The sequence below is a fragment of the Agelaius phoeniceus genome, chromosome 1, assembly GCF_051311805.1.
Source record: "Agelaius phoeniceus isolate bAgePho1 chromosome 1, bAgePho1.hap1, whole genome shotgun sequence".
NCBI lineage: Eukaryota > Metazoa > Chordata > Aves > Passeriformes > Icteridae > Agelaius > Agelaius phoeniceus.
The window spans coordinates 69,099,419-69,114,258 of record NC_135265.1 but is presented as its reverse complement, the minus strand read 5'-3'; the positions used below and the strand labels follow the sequence as shown (position 1 = coordinate 69,114,258).

The 14,840-nt window shown below is 37.7% G+C and overlaps 1 protein-coding gene across 17 annotated transcripts in view; it reads left to right on the top strand.

Annotated features, from left to right (window-relative positions):
* FARS2 (phenylalanyl-tRNA synthetase 2, mitochondrial) overlaps positions 1–14,840 on the top strand; it is a 231,007-nt gene that overhangs the window by 44,826 nt on the left and 171,341 nt on the right. For 14 of the 17 annotated variants that reach the window (XR_013182985.1, XR_013182996.1, XM_077181170.1 and 11 more), the window contains one exon: positions 9,682–10,317. The exons of the other annotated variants lie outside the window; for them this stretch is intronic. Coding sequence is in view for 12 of the 14 variants with exons in the window: in XM_077181129.1 (XP_077037244.1) it covers positions 9,682–10,317 (636 nt within the window). In the remaining 2 variants the exon portion in view is untranslated. The remainder of the gene's footprint in view (positions 1–9,681; positions 10,318–14,840) is intronic. 17 annotated transcript variants of the gene reach the window in all.

Below are 14,840 nucleotides of genomic sequence, written 5' to 3'. Positions count from 1 at the left end.
GATTGTTTTGATGGGAATATCTCACTTTTTCTGAGCTGTTCATTGTGGTTCCTAATGGGCAGTTCTGGCAAGCTGCTCTCAAAACATTTTGATTCTGTTCACAGTAGCAGTTATACTTGTTGAGCTGTTGATAAAATGATATTGCAAACAACAAAAAATTCTGAACACAGATAAAAATGGCAATATAGTCAAAACAATTTGGGAAAAAAAAGGTGAAAGCCAAGAAGTTGAAAGACAGTGCTTTTGACTTGGGAGCTGCTGCACTAATGGGTATAAATAATGTAATACTTTTCCCATGGGCATACTGTAGAGCTTAACTGGTTAATGGCTGAAAAGCACTTTGAGATCCTGTGTAGAGATATGCTTTGGAAAAGCAGAGTGCTGCTTAATGGAAGTCTAAATGCTGCTGTATCACACTGTTCTGGTATGTCTGTGAGTCCAATTGGTGTCAGTAGTGATTAAACCTATGGATCACATTGTTGGACATGTTTAACATTTGGCAAGGTGAGTATGGGTATGTTTTGGTAAACCAGAATAAATTATTAATTTGCTTTATTTGACAATCATCATATTTAATCCAAATTTTAGATTAGTTTTTAATATACTGTGATGCTTTGGATGCTTTTCAGGTTTGCTTACAGTGAAAACTAGCATTGCCTACTTAAAAACTAAGCCTTCAAATTTATTGTATAAGGAGTGCTATGTAAAATTATAGTGTACCTGGCCCTAAAACATACTTACATTATAAATATATAAAAATTAAAAATAAATTTGGAGTCTGACTGAAGTGTCTTTTTCTTAAATCTTTTTCTTTTGCAAGTTCCTCTTAAGGAGAAATGATACTTGGAAACTCCTGGAAGTGATTTAGGTCTTCAGTCTGTTCAGAGAGTATAGATTTTAACATCTGATTTTACAGAGTGGTTACAGTTTTGTCTTTGCTTTTCTTCACTATGATTTGTGAGGAAACCTCAAGAATAATGTGCTTTTTTGGTTTTGTGTGTCTTTCCCTTGTGCAAATTGGTTTTTTTTCCCCATTTACTTATGTCAAATTTAAATAATAAGTGGTTTCTGTCATGACAATACCTTTTAGCTCACATGCTACCTGGTAAGCAAGTTTATTTGCAAAGAATGTCACTAGGAGAAATGTCTTGAAGGAATCAATACCTAAAAGCATGAATTCTAGACCTAGAGCAGCACATAGTCCCTTTTAGAAGTTAGTACCTGTTATTACTGAGTGTGATGTTTTACTCACTCATTAATTTACTGTTTTCTTCCAAAGCTTATGAATGTGAACAGGCAAATGAAAGTGATTTAAAAAAATTTTTCTTTCCTGTTTTCTCTTTCAAGTGCTTAGTGTGCACTGCCCTAGCTTGATATCTTATTGCTAACCCCTTTGTATGGCTGCCAAGTTTTCTTGCATAATTTTCTTGACAAATGGTTTGCTCATTAATATTTCAGGCCTGTTCCAACCAACCTCAGACAAGTGGTATGCCCCAGGCAGGGAAATGTAGTTCCTTTCTTAGGAGCCTTCTAATCTTTTCCTTAAATGCTTTGTCAGAGCCCATGACAGATAAATGAAGATGGTGCAGTTCAAACTAGAGATGACTTATTTGTGCACACGTGACCCTACATTTTCCAGCTGGGAGATGCGGTACTGCAGTGGAGTCTCCACTGCAAACATCCACGTACTCTCTTCTTTATCCATCCTGAAGTCTGTGAGACTTATTGATTCTGAAGGGGAATCTGTAGAGATATTTGTCTCTCTTTTTTTGATTGGCTGTTGAAATATACATAGTCCTGATAAAGGCTCTGTCTGTTCACACTTTCATTATTTCTGTAACAGAGACAGACCAAGGAATGATACCATAGCTAAGAGCTTAAGTTGAGACCAAGTTAATATCACAGCTAGGTCTGAGGTGCCGATCTCTGGTGATATTTTGGCTTAAGATGATAGCAAATTTGTGAAACTGATCTCTTTAAAGCTTGATGTGACGAAAAATTGATATGACACAAAACTTGCAATATTCCTGCTGCTACTTAGGGTTGAAACATCCTATTGTTGATTACATACATATTACAGCCATGAAATAACTCCTGGGTCTTAAATACTAATTATGCTTGCTGGTTTATAATACTACTTAAATTATTCTAACTATACCATGTTGGCTAGGGTATTACTAAGGAGAGCATCTGGAGATCTGTGGTAAGTCATAGATTTCCCCAGTTCTCCAGAAGAATGGAATAACAATCAGTACTATGGGGATACAGCAGGTAAAGCTAAAGACTTTCTAATTTGTGGATGAACTTAATGGTTCATGTTTGCTGCCTCCTCTGGCATGTCCTGGCTAAATAATTTGGTTTCCCCTGCTGTCTTTTCCACTGTCACTAGGTCTGCACGTGTCCCATTCTTGGTATTTAATAACTTTTTTAAAAAAGGTATTACTCCCTCTTCCTGTTGAGGCAGGATGAGGTCTCTAAAGTTTTATTATGCCCAAATGGTGTAGCTAATCAGTGAGAACTAAGAAGGTACCCCACTACAATAAATACTGCTAATATTTAATTTCTAAACAAATTTATTTTTACTTATATGAAACTCTGTAGGAGTAAAATTCTTGTGGTGTATGCATCTGTAAAAACACATAATGAATTGCAGATACTGAAGGAAAAAAGAAGGCAGAAGGAATAGTGATAATCTTGCAGTGAGGATTTGATAGGTGTTTAAGTGTCTCTGTCCCTTTCATCTGACAGTTATTTACAAATGCAGAAAGCTGTTTGGCAGCACTTTCAAGGCACTGGAAAAAGAATATTCCCTCGGCAGGCAAAGGTAGTGTTTTTTCAGGTTGCATTCCTTGAAAACTGGATATATTTAAAGGCAGTAGACACATTTGAGAATATTTGAGAATAATTTCTGCATTGCCTTTTCACAGTCTATAATTTGTAATGAAATGTATTCAAAATATGTTTGTGTAATGAGAATTTTCCCTTAAAATAAGGCATTGACTTTTAGCTGTTTTGTCTCATTGTGGAGGTAAGGAAGAACACAGGAATGTCGGCAGGAGATCAGGTCACAGCTATTTAATTTTTAGTAGCTCTGCGTGCCTTAGTTATATGCATTATTGGAAGTTACCACTAAAGGGCCTTATTGATATTTCTTCAGTAAATAAACTCTGTTTTAGTTTGTGGGGAAAAAAAAAATTAAGGTATAAATGAAAGAAAAACAGATTTTTTTCTGATGATGTTCCTTAGTTTAATCTTCTGTCATGCATATATATAATTTCTTTTTCCACCCATAGTTTCTTTCCTCAGAATTTGCCTATTTTGTTTTTATTCATTTTTTTTTAAAGTCCAAATGAAAAGAGTGTCATCATGCTTTTCACCTTATACTTCTCAATTACGCATGTTAGAGAGTTTGGTGCCTTTCCACCCACCCAGAAGTCTGAATTTGTTTTGCTTGTGGTCTTTAACTCTTAAGGTCTATGTTGTATACTCTTAATACTCTATGTTGTATACATTTTTTTTTATCTTTTGAAAAAATATATACTGTCTCAATAATTCAACAATTTGATGTACCTGATTAGCTTGCTGATTACAAATTCCAGTGTGTAGATAATCTACTGAATTGTTTAAAACAAATTCACTGTAACTTGTCTTGTAATCTGATTAAATGAGTCTTTGAAATTATCTCATACCAGTAGGCAGCACAGCTACAAAATTTGCAAGTGTTTTGGCTACTGAAAAGCATTTTACTTGCTTTGAATCGTGTCTGGAAGCATTATCCTTTTAGTTAGCGGGAAACTTATGGATAAACCTGAACAATCCCGGAGTGACACTGTTTAGCAGGGAAACCAGAGCCTGCATCAGCCTTTGGAGGCCTGCTTGGGGCACTGAAACTTGTTGTATTGGGATAGCATTTTGTCACCATTTGCAATATCAAACCTGCAGCTGGATGGTGACTGAACTCAAGGGATGATGCAAGACATTTTGAAATGGATGCTTGCCCAGAGGTACATTCCCTTCTCCAAAGACTTGCTGCTCACTGTGGTTATCTTGGCCCACCTTGCAGTCCTGAGGGAGTGGTGCAGGTGGTTGAAGGTGTGCCACAGCAGTGGGGACTGTATTTTCTGTGTTTGCCTCCAGGTGCTCATGTGTCTGAGACAGGCCATGGGATGCTGGCCTTTGTTCAGACATTCAGCATCTTCTGCATCAGTGGAAAAGGAGCATGGTTGTTCATACCTTTCATATTTAAGAAGCTCTTATGTGTAGCACTGAGAGAAAGCAGGATCATGCCTTATCCCAGGAAAGGGTTTTTAGTTTTCTCTCTCAATCTTGCAAGCCTCAGAATGTCGCCCAAGGTGGCATTGTGATTAATGTATCACCATTACAGAGCAGACAGCCAGCCAGCTTATGACATATTTTTGCTTCAGTCAAGAAAAATAACAAAATAACAAAATAATAATAAAAAGTTCTTCTGTGTGTTTCTGGAACTTACTGACAGATTATTAACTAGATGAACTCCAAGTACATGAAAAAATTAAGAGCCAAATACTAGAAAGCTATATTATCTTGCCAATGCTTTGTAGTTCATGAAGTACTTTAATGGCGTTTGGCGATCATCAGGGATATCTGATAATATTCTGCCCTTGGAAGGTCAGGTTCTAAAATGGATCCATTCTAATTTATCTGCAAGGCTATTTCAGAAGTCTGTGTGTGTTATATAAATCCAGCATGCTCAGTAGAAGTCTGTTCTGGTGTGCAACAATGTATCATCATTTTAAAATGAGCATTTAAAAATCCGAGCTTGTTATTAGTATCGCATGCAAAACAATTTATGTTATATCCTATGAAAGGCAGATATGGTCATGGCAATACAATGATATTTGCTGCTGTATGCCTACATAGTTTTCAAAACTAAAATTCAATGCTTAGCTAAATTGCTAAGCAGACTGGTAAATGTCCAATTTTAGCAGCCTAACATATGTTTATAATTTTTGTTTCAACATATGCTATGTTGGTTGAACTCCCCTCCCCACACATACGGTAGATAAAAGCTGTCACATCACAAAATGGTGGCAGCCCAACTTTTCTAACATTTTCCATGGCACTTCAGAGTCTTGCATTAATTAGCTATTCTTGGATAGGAGACAGACTCTCATCTTTGTAGAATTTTGGTTTCAAACCCGTCATGTACTTGGGTTTATGTATGCAGTAGCCCATCTGTGTTTCTGCAGCCATAAGCTGTAAAAAGCACAGGGCAGAGAGAAACGCGGTCAGCAGGAGCGAGGGTGCCCTTGGCTCACAGATGCAAACACCAAGCAAATGGCCCCACATGCTGGCCCCTTTGGGCTCTAGTTTGCTCAAACAGGAGCGTTGTCCCTCTTCCACTTTCTCAGGAGACGTGAGTGAATAAAACAACATTGGTGCACAGCACTGTCTCCTTTCATTGTGGGCTGCTAAATTGCCCCTCTTTTCTCCTCCTTTTTCAAAGCAGGTGTAAGGAGGAATTTCACTGAGTCTATGATTCTTTCCTAAGCCTCAGCTGGGTAGTGGAGAATTGTGACAAATACCACTGCAGCTGTGATAATGCTGTCTTAATCCTTGCTGCACTATGACATGGAAACCTGGATTTAGACATGAAAGGACATCCCTTAACAGTACAGCAGTATGATCCCTTATCAAATCAAACTTCCTTTTGCATGTGCTCCAAAACCATGGTATTTTTTGTCTGATGTATTCTGTCTGCTATTTCCCTGTTGTCAGGCTCCTGACTGTGGTGTACTTTTAGCATGTGTAATGTCTGCTGGGCTGCTGCATGGGGAACAGTTGGTTTTCTGTACAGGAGGAAGGAGCCTTGCCCATCAATTAAAACTGCTGTAGAAATGTCATAGGGCCTGTGATACATGACTGATGTTGGCAGGTGTGGTTGTATCTGTGCCTGGTCTATGCACAGCACGGACAGGGTTGTTCTTATGCCTTTTCACCCCTGGGTGGTGTGGATGCCACCTTCTGTCCTCTGGTCTGCCTTGGAGCTGCTCAAAAGCATGAGCTAGGTGCAAGTGTAGTTCCAAGTAATGCATGGTGTCATTCCTATCCAAGACTAGAGTTGTAGTAGACATCTCAGTATGGAGATTGAGGTCCAGCAACCTGAGCCATGGAGCTTCAGGGGAGCTGCTGAGGTACCCTGAAATGTGTCCATGGTGCTCTCTGGCTGAGGACATGTGTATTAGGAGGTGGTGGGCCTGGTGCTTGCATGTTCACCTGCAGAGCTTTGAGAAACCCCATGGAGAGCTGCCAGCAGAACAGCCTGCTTCCAAAACCCTGCATCTTCATCCAGAGCCCTGTGTTGGCTCCCAGCTGTGAGCCAGAGCCACTGCCAAACCCAGAGTGCAGGATTCACTGGTGATGCTGGTGGAGGGCTTTGCCATTCATGGTAGATGGCAGTGGTGGTAGTTCAATGTCTATTTCTGGTTTATGTATTTGTTTTCAGCTTCAGACCCTGCAGCTGCTGTTTGGCTCACTGTTCTTGTTAGCTGGCTGGCAGGCCTTGCTGTGGGATTCAGGTTTTGTCAGTGTGCACAGAAAAGAGTTTTGTTTCTCTGCCAAATGAAAAGTATGGTGGAAATAAAGGAAGAAAATGATACATTTAAACTGCTTTTCCAGACGTTTAAATAAACACAGATGGAAATAAATAAGCATAAATGCATAAATTTCTGTTTATTATATGAGAACATAAGTAATTAGTGTGTTCTTAACACCAAGCATTTATTGCTAGAAGAAAGGTAAAGAGATGTCTTTATTTTCCAATGTTGCTCTCTGCCTTGGTAAACATTACTTTGGTTTGAAGATTTTGTGTACAGTCTGCAGAGTGTAAACATATTTTACTTTCTTCTCTGTGGTTTCTCTGCCCAAATGTAACTTATCACTAGTTGACTTGAACTAAGTCCAATACCATTTTTCTGTAATGATTCTGAAAGAGGAATACGTGACTCTGTGGTGGGAGAGGGAAGTAGCAGAGTGTTGTTGTAGGACTTGAGTGTTTCTGGAACTCTGGTTGTGATACCATGTTAGGGGAACACTTAGTGCTTGCTTGCTGTTGTTTGCAGTACTTGGACTCATCTGAAAACTATAACTTTTCTTATTATTCACATTACTTACTGCTCAGATTTTGCTTTGGACTAGAATAATAATGCACATAATAATGCCATTTAACTATTTAAGGCACAGGCATAATGTTAAGATAAAAACTCTGACACAAGTTCAGTAGGTTTTTCTCCTGTACAGGTTTGTTAGGAGTATGTATCACTTGCTTAGAAAAAAGAGTGTTTCTGAACTATCAGAAACTGATAGCAGGCTTCCTCATTACAAATACTGAAATATAATCAGGTAAGCCCTTGAAGATGTATATACTAGAGTCTCCCTTAAAAATAATGAGTCTTAAACAAACAAACAAGACTGCCTCCCTAGTACTGGTGGTGCATGTTCTTATTTCTTTTTCCATAAATTTATAATCATCAAAACTGTTTATGTGAAAGTTAAGCTTCTCATGAGGTTGTCTGATTCTCAGAGGAATGATATTTAAGAAAGCAGCAAACATCACAAGAATCACGATAAAGTTATGGGAGTTTTTGTACATTACGGTTATGTGTAAGTTTTGAATTGAAGTTTTTAGAAAAATAAATGTATGGGCAGATGGTGATATTTACTTAAGGGAAGCTGAATTCATTATCTGACTAGGACTGGGTATTTCAAGCAGCTGTTTGAAAATGAGAACTCACTTTCCATGAAGGAGAACGTATGGGGTCTCTTTTCAAAATGTAAGACTATTCCTTGCTTAGCCTCTATCAGAGTGGTTTCTGATATGTATGTGAATTAATTTATTGAAGAACATTCTCAGTAATGATCAAGAGCTAATTTGATGAAATAGCTTTGTAAACTCTTTACTGCCCCCCTGCCCAAGGCAGTCATTCTTAAAAGTTTCGAAACTAGATAAAATTTATAGCTGTTACTTATTTCTAAAGTTATTCCACCCAAAAAAGGATTAAACTGAATATTCAATAATCTTATGCTTCCCCACCAGGATTAATTTCGGTCTACCCAACTTGCCTTTATTTTGATTAATTGAGATACAATGACTTGAGGAAAAAGACCTGTGGAAAACTTCTAGATACAAGCCAGAATTAAAGCCAAATGTGACCATACTAATTATCTTTTACAGATTTGATTTTTTCTGGTACTCCCTATTTTAGTATGTCTGTTCATTTGCATACGTATTTTGAAGCATGAGAGTATGAAAAATAGTCTCACCTTGTTTATTTTGTTACTTACACTTGTTTTCCTTATGTTCCTGTGGAAAGCTAGCCAGATACTGTAATCCTAAAGACTGTATCCCTTGAAGACTGTGGTGCATTTATTATTGCTTATGTCCTTTCTTCCCCTAATTCTTTAAGATGACTTTCGCAGAAAATTCTTTCACTCAGGAAACCTGTGGCCCTGTAATTCTTGGTTCATAAAGAAGTACAAGCCAGTTTGTAGCAGATGCCTTTCCCTGGTCACTTAACTTCTAATGCCTCTGCTTTCCCATGCCATAATAAGCAAATTTTAATGCTTAATTATTTTACTGGGACCTTTGCTAATATTTCTGAAGCCCATCTATAGATTTTCAAGTAATTTTTCATCTCAGAATGGGCTTATGCATAAGGAGTGACTGAAAGGTTCATCACTCTCAAAACTCTTTGGTTTTGGAATTATCTTTGAGCTCTACAGAGAATGCAGCTGTGTACACATGAAGCACAAAGCCTGTCTGTGAACAGGGAGGATGTGTAAAGATGGCCCTTTGATGGGAAATGAGTTCTTCAGTTCAGACAACTTGAAGAATCTCATCACTTTGCCTTCCTGGTATCTGACAGGCCTGCCTTCCCTGTACAGCCATGGGAGCTGTGCAAGCAGCCATCCTGGGGAACATGTGGAAAAAGGGGCTTTGTGATCACTGCAAAATTCTAACATTGGTTCTGACTTTATGCAGTCTTTATGGTGAATCTTGTGCAATACTCATATGTGAATTTAATAAGCTGTTTATATATAAATATATGTCTTGTCTGGCCATCTGTTTTTTCACAGTGGTTCAGTAGTTTGAAAGGTTAAACTGGTTTTGTCTGGCATTAAATAAGAATTTGTGATGATTGCATAGTGCATGCCACATGCATCAGGTAGATGTGGAACACGTTCTGCAGCTTCTGCTAATGGAGATGATATAGCAATAAGTTAATTGCTTGTTGTAAGCCAGTTCTGACTGCGGAAGGGCACTGTTAAGTTTCCTAGTTTCTCTGAAGTAATATGAAGTTATTGCCACATTTTGTAATTGGAGGAAAAATATTGTTTCAAAGAAGGCCTGATGTTTATTCATCTTTGAAGAGCATAATCTGGAATGGGGTTCAGGCTAGGTCTAGAGTCATTATTACTGGTGCAGTCATGCAGAAGCCTGATAACTGATTAAAATATCCAAGCTGAAATTTGACCACAAGGGTATTTTCCATCCTCTGAAGTCAAAAGAGTGGTTTATAATGGGAACTTTGTCATGCTAATCAAGCAGACATTTGGATTTATCTGTCCCTAAGATAATAGCAATTCCTGCAGCAACATTGCAGTTCCTAACTCAAATATTTTAAATTCCTTTTCTTTCTCTAGATCATAAAGTTTACAATGGCAATGCTCTGGAAATTCATGAGAGTAGCTAAATATTCTAAAACAACAGCTTTATCATCAAAAGTAAAAGTAAAAGGAATTTCCACCCATTCAAGGCATTCTTCATCCAAGTCTGTACCTTCAGATTTTGGTGCCAGTGTACCCTGCTCAAATACAGTGGAACTGCTTGGTAAATCCTATCCTCAAGATGACTACACCAATGTCACAGAGAAGATTCTTTCCAAGGTGGGGAAGAACTTGCACAACAGAAAACATCACCCTTTGTGGCTAATCAAGGAGCAGGTGAAGGAGCACTTCTACAAACATTACTTAGGACGCCGTGGGACTCCGCTCTTTTCTGTGTACGACGGTCTTTCTCCAGTGGTTACAGTCCAGCAGAATTTTGATAGTTTACTTATTCCACAAAACCATGCCAGCAGAAGGAAAGAGGATAACTACTACTTGAATCGTGACCACATGCTAAGAGCACACACATCAGCCCACCAGTGGGACTTGATACACTCTGGCCTAGACGCCTTTCTGGCAGTGGGAGATGTCTACCGCCGGGACACCATCGATAGCACCCACTACCCCGTCTTCCATCAGATGGAGGGAGTGCGCCTCTTCTCCTGCCACGAGGTAGGAATTCTCTAGCTGGGCTGAAAGGCATTTGGGGTAAGTTGTTTGGTCCTGTGTTTGCTGCAAGCAAACTTCAGCCACATAAACAAGGTTTGTGCATGTAAGCATGTTACAGCAACAATGATATGCTGCATGTTGATAAAGATCAAGTGATTTATCATATAGCAATAGTTTTAATTTGCAAAAAATGTAGATGGAAAATGTTGAATTTGAAAACAACTATAAAATTCCCTAGGAAAATGTGAAAAAATGGAAAGACAATATTATTGGAAGCTGGCATAGTGAAATATAATCTGAAATGAAACAACTTGTTCAGTTAATGATCTGCACAACTCAATTCTGTTTCTGTCACAACTCTCTTTTGGTGAGATCACTTTACCAAAAACTCATCAAATTAATTCTTGAAGGACTCCTTGGATGCCAGTTGTTACAGCTACTTCCAAAATATAGTTTTCACAGTACTTTCCTCTTTTCTTTTAATAGTGCCAACCTGCTATAAATGAATGTCACTTTCTAGGGAATTGTTCCATTCTTCAACTCATCCTAAAGCTGCACTGAAGGATTCATCTGTTGCAGCCAATATTTATGTGTGTGTGGTGCATACACACCAAACCCATCAGAGTCCAGAGGCATCAGCTGAAGAGCTCTAGGTTGATGTCCCAGACTCTTAAGTTTTTATGTTTTGTTGGCAAAGCTTGCATGTTCTGCAAATGCCTGGGTGTCATTAGGTACTCTGCTGCATCATTGATCAGTGGTAAATATAAGCCAGTTTGTTTTCCAAATAGTAATTGATTTGTATAATTTGTGTATGCTTGTAGCAATACTGCCAAATTCACAGTTCTATAACTAAAACTAGCTTATTCTAATAATACTGAGATGTAGACCATTTTTAATGTGCTTGCCAGCGGGTGACAGGAGCTTGGCAGAGAAGCCTGATGCCTTTGGATGCCTGAGGGAAAACAAAGGTAATCACAGAGCACTGCTTTTCTCAGTGATGGAAGGGGCTGGTGCTGCCTGCACTGCACTCTCCCACCCCGTGTGGCTGCTGCCTGTTCTGCTGTGAGCTCATACCTGCCTCTGCAGGTGTGCTGGGAGCTGGGTGGTGCTGAACCCCGCCTGCAGCTGCTTCTTGGGTAACCACAAAATCAAAATACGGCAGACTTACCCAGCCTCGTTTGTTTGCCATTATTTTCTCATAGGTCTCTTTATAAATATAATCAAGGTATATGGTATACAATACTATATTAAGAAAATACCATTTCTTAACTGTTTTTGTTCATCACAATTTTTTTTTACTTGCGCAGAAGTTCGGTCATTCAGACGGAAAAATTTTACTTGCCACAAAATTATAACATCAACATTATTGCAGGATGAAATTTCTGCAACCTTGGGTGTGATTGAACATCTAATCATTGAACTACTTCTTTATGAATATAGCCCTTAGGAAATTTTGGTCCTAATGATAGACTATTTCTTTCCGCTCTAGAAATTTAATAATAGGAATAATAGGATTTGAATAACTGGGAACAGAGTTACAGAAATGTTTTCGCTGATGTGTTCTATCTAGAAATATACAGTGTTCAACAATCTAATTCATTGCATTGGAGATTGTTTCTTTTTTCTCCTTTCTTTTTCCTCAAGAAAATGATTGAGAGGTTATTGAGGAGCTTTCCATACTGATGAAGAAAGAATAGTGGTGTGGTGTATGATGTGTAAAGTGTTGTTTATTGGGCAACATAAAAAATTATAAACCTGAGCATGATCTGATGCGTTCTTTTTTGCTTCAGTTTGTGTTTCAATATATACCCCTTTTTACAGTCTTAATCACAAGAGCCTTGTGGAAAAAAAAGAATGTGCAATTCTGAAATTTCACTGGGGACTGTTTCTGTGTTTTGTATTCTGGTTGCCTGTTCAGAATAATCCACATTTAAATGATTCCAGAAGGAACTGTCTGAGCGGAACAAAGACTAAATAGAGGTAATACTACATGAGAGAAATACTCTGATATTCATTTATTTATACTCAAGTTTAAGCTGTAATCCACTGAGCAGAAATGTGTGACTGTCAGGGCCTGCTACCCTTGTCTCAGACTTTTCATTCTTAACCAGGCTACAGTCTCTGGTGAGAGGAAATTTGCACAAGTACCAAAGATCAGAATCTTTGGAACAAGGGGAAAACTGTTAGCTCTTAGCTACAAGCCTGGGTACATTTCATGTTATGGCAATACAGTAATTTTACATACTGTTGTCAGTTTGCTGCTCTAATTTGTTCTTTTGCTTTTTACATTTATCATTCACTGTCTTCTTAGTGTAAGTGACCACAGACCTAAGAAGATGTTAGAAGAAAAACAAAAGCCTAGAGTGATTTTATAAGAAGTTGAATTTAGAGGAATTTTATGTTTGATCTCAGTTTAGGATGTGTGGGGGAAAAGTCAATTCATCTTCAGCTGAAATTTTAGGCAGGATACAAAAGATGTAGATGTACAAAGGTGTGTCTCCTTTACAAATACCTAATCCTGTAGTCATGACTAGGTTAAAACTCCTGTCCTGTGATGGAAACCTTCAGCATAATTATTTATATCAAAGTTAAAATCAGTATGTTGAAGTAAGATCTGGAAAAACAAACTGGGTTTGGCAGCTTTACAGTATTTTTTCTGATATATTTGTGACCAATTTGGTTTTTTGGCTATATATTTTTTCATGATGGTTGGTTGATTACTTTTTAAAGAGAGAAATAATCTATAATTCAAAGATGGGCAGGTAACTGATGCATTTCTGCAGCTTAGTATGAGTGTAAATATTAAAGTACTAAAGAAATTCCCATCACCCACACTAACTCATTGCTAAAATTAGAATAATTCGTGCTTAAATTTCTCATGAACTTTTAAAAAATGTCCTTGGACTGCTATCAAAGAACATCTGAAAATAATTTAGACATGTTTTCAATATATTTAAAAATATTTTAAGTGATTATTTTCTGAATGTAATAGAAGAACAGTTAGAAATTGACTAATGTAAATAGTTAAAATCAAAAATAGCTTCCCAAATCTACTTCAGAATTCTGAACATAAAATGAGCCATTCTTCTTAAACAGGACCCCCAAATTATATCCTTTTGTATTCACTTCCTCCAGCATTCCTGTTTTTCTTCTAATTGTTGTCTTTCTTCTATAGTGTATGGCTTTTTTTCTTTTGGTTAGTACTTTGGATTGGCAGTTTTGATACTGCTGTAGTCAGATTTGAAATGGCCCGTTTTCCTGGGTGGATTATAAGAGAAATTATTTCTGTGCTATGCCATTGCCTTTGGTGCAGATCCATAATTTATGGAAAAGAGAAGAAAATCTCAACTACACTGCACTTTGTGCATGTCAGCCAGAAGAGGGAGCCAATATAAACCCAATGGTAGTCAATGAACAGATTTCAGTTGATAACAAAAAAATGTTTACACATTTGATGGAGACTTCATACGGTGTTTTATAGTCTGTACTGAATTATACATAAATTTTAAGGGGAACAGATGCTAAAACATAGGAATTGCTCCTCTATTTTAGTAACCTTGTTCCATTGGAGGCCAATACAAAATTGTTTCAATGAAAACATGATGCTCTCATCAGGCTTGTTTCTGCTAGAAGTAGTAGGGGATACATCTTTATTCTCCATTGAAATGCTTATGGTAGAAATGAAAACTTTTTTGTTAGAATGCAATGGAAAAAGGTTGAATATTCTAGTTGCAATAAAGGATTGCTCCTCCAAAGCACTATGAATAATTTTAAAAAAAGTCAGTATTGTAGCTTCCAGTGTTTATATCCTGAAATGTAAAGATCCTTGTTCTAGGTAATAGGAGATTAGTAGATTTTTCTATTTTTCATCTAAATACATACTCCTTTCCTAATCTTCCCATACTTCAGTACCTTGGCAATATTCCTGTTGTATTGTTAAAAAGAAAAAGATGTTGGTTTTATCCTTTTCCTTGTGGTATGGGATGATGTGAACTTGACCACTCATCTGCATTTTTTTTTTTTTAATCAAGTGCCATGCTATGTTTTCCCCTTGGAAAACTTGTGTCTTTAGGTTTGACTTCTCCAGAATCCTATGTTACTGCAGGTTTGGACACTATGATTTTTCTCTGACATTGTATCAAAGAAGAACTTCTTCCTGTCTTCAGTCCCCTTTTTTTAATCCTCATATGTAAAGGAATTTCAATCAATTTAAGTTCCAGGGATCAACCTATTTAATTGAGTTATTTGGAGCTTTTAGTTTGTCTGAGAGTGCTTGTGAGAGTCAGTGGGAGTCATAATAGCAGTTTTTAGCTGGGCACCAAGGAACAAATATTTTAAAAGGCTTAAATGACCAAGGAAAGGAGCCCTTCTTAGCCTTCTACAACTTATAGATAGGGTTGTGAGCAAAGCATGGGTCCCAAAGAGCCTGGGAGCTGTCCCTCCTTCTCACAGGGGGCAGCAAGGCCAGTACAGGAGCAGGGGCATTTGAACTAGATCCACCTGGGTAAAAAAAAGAGCAGCAGCAT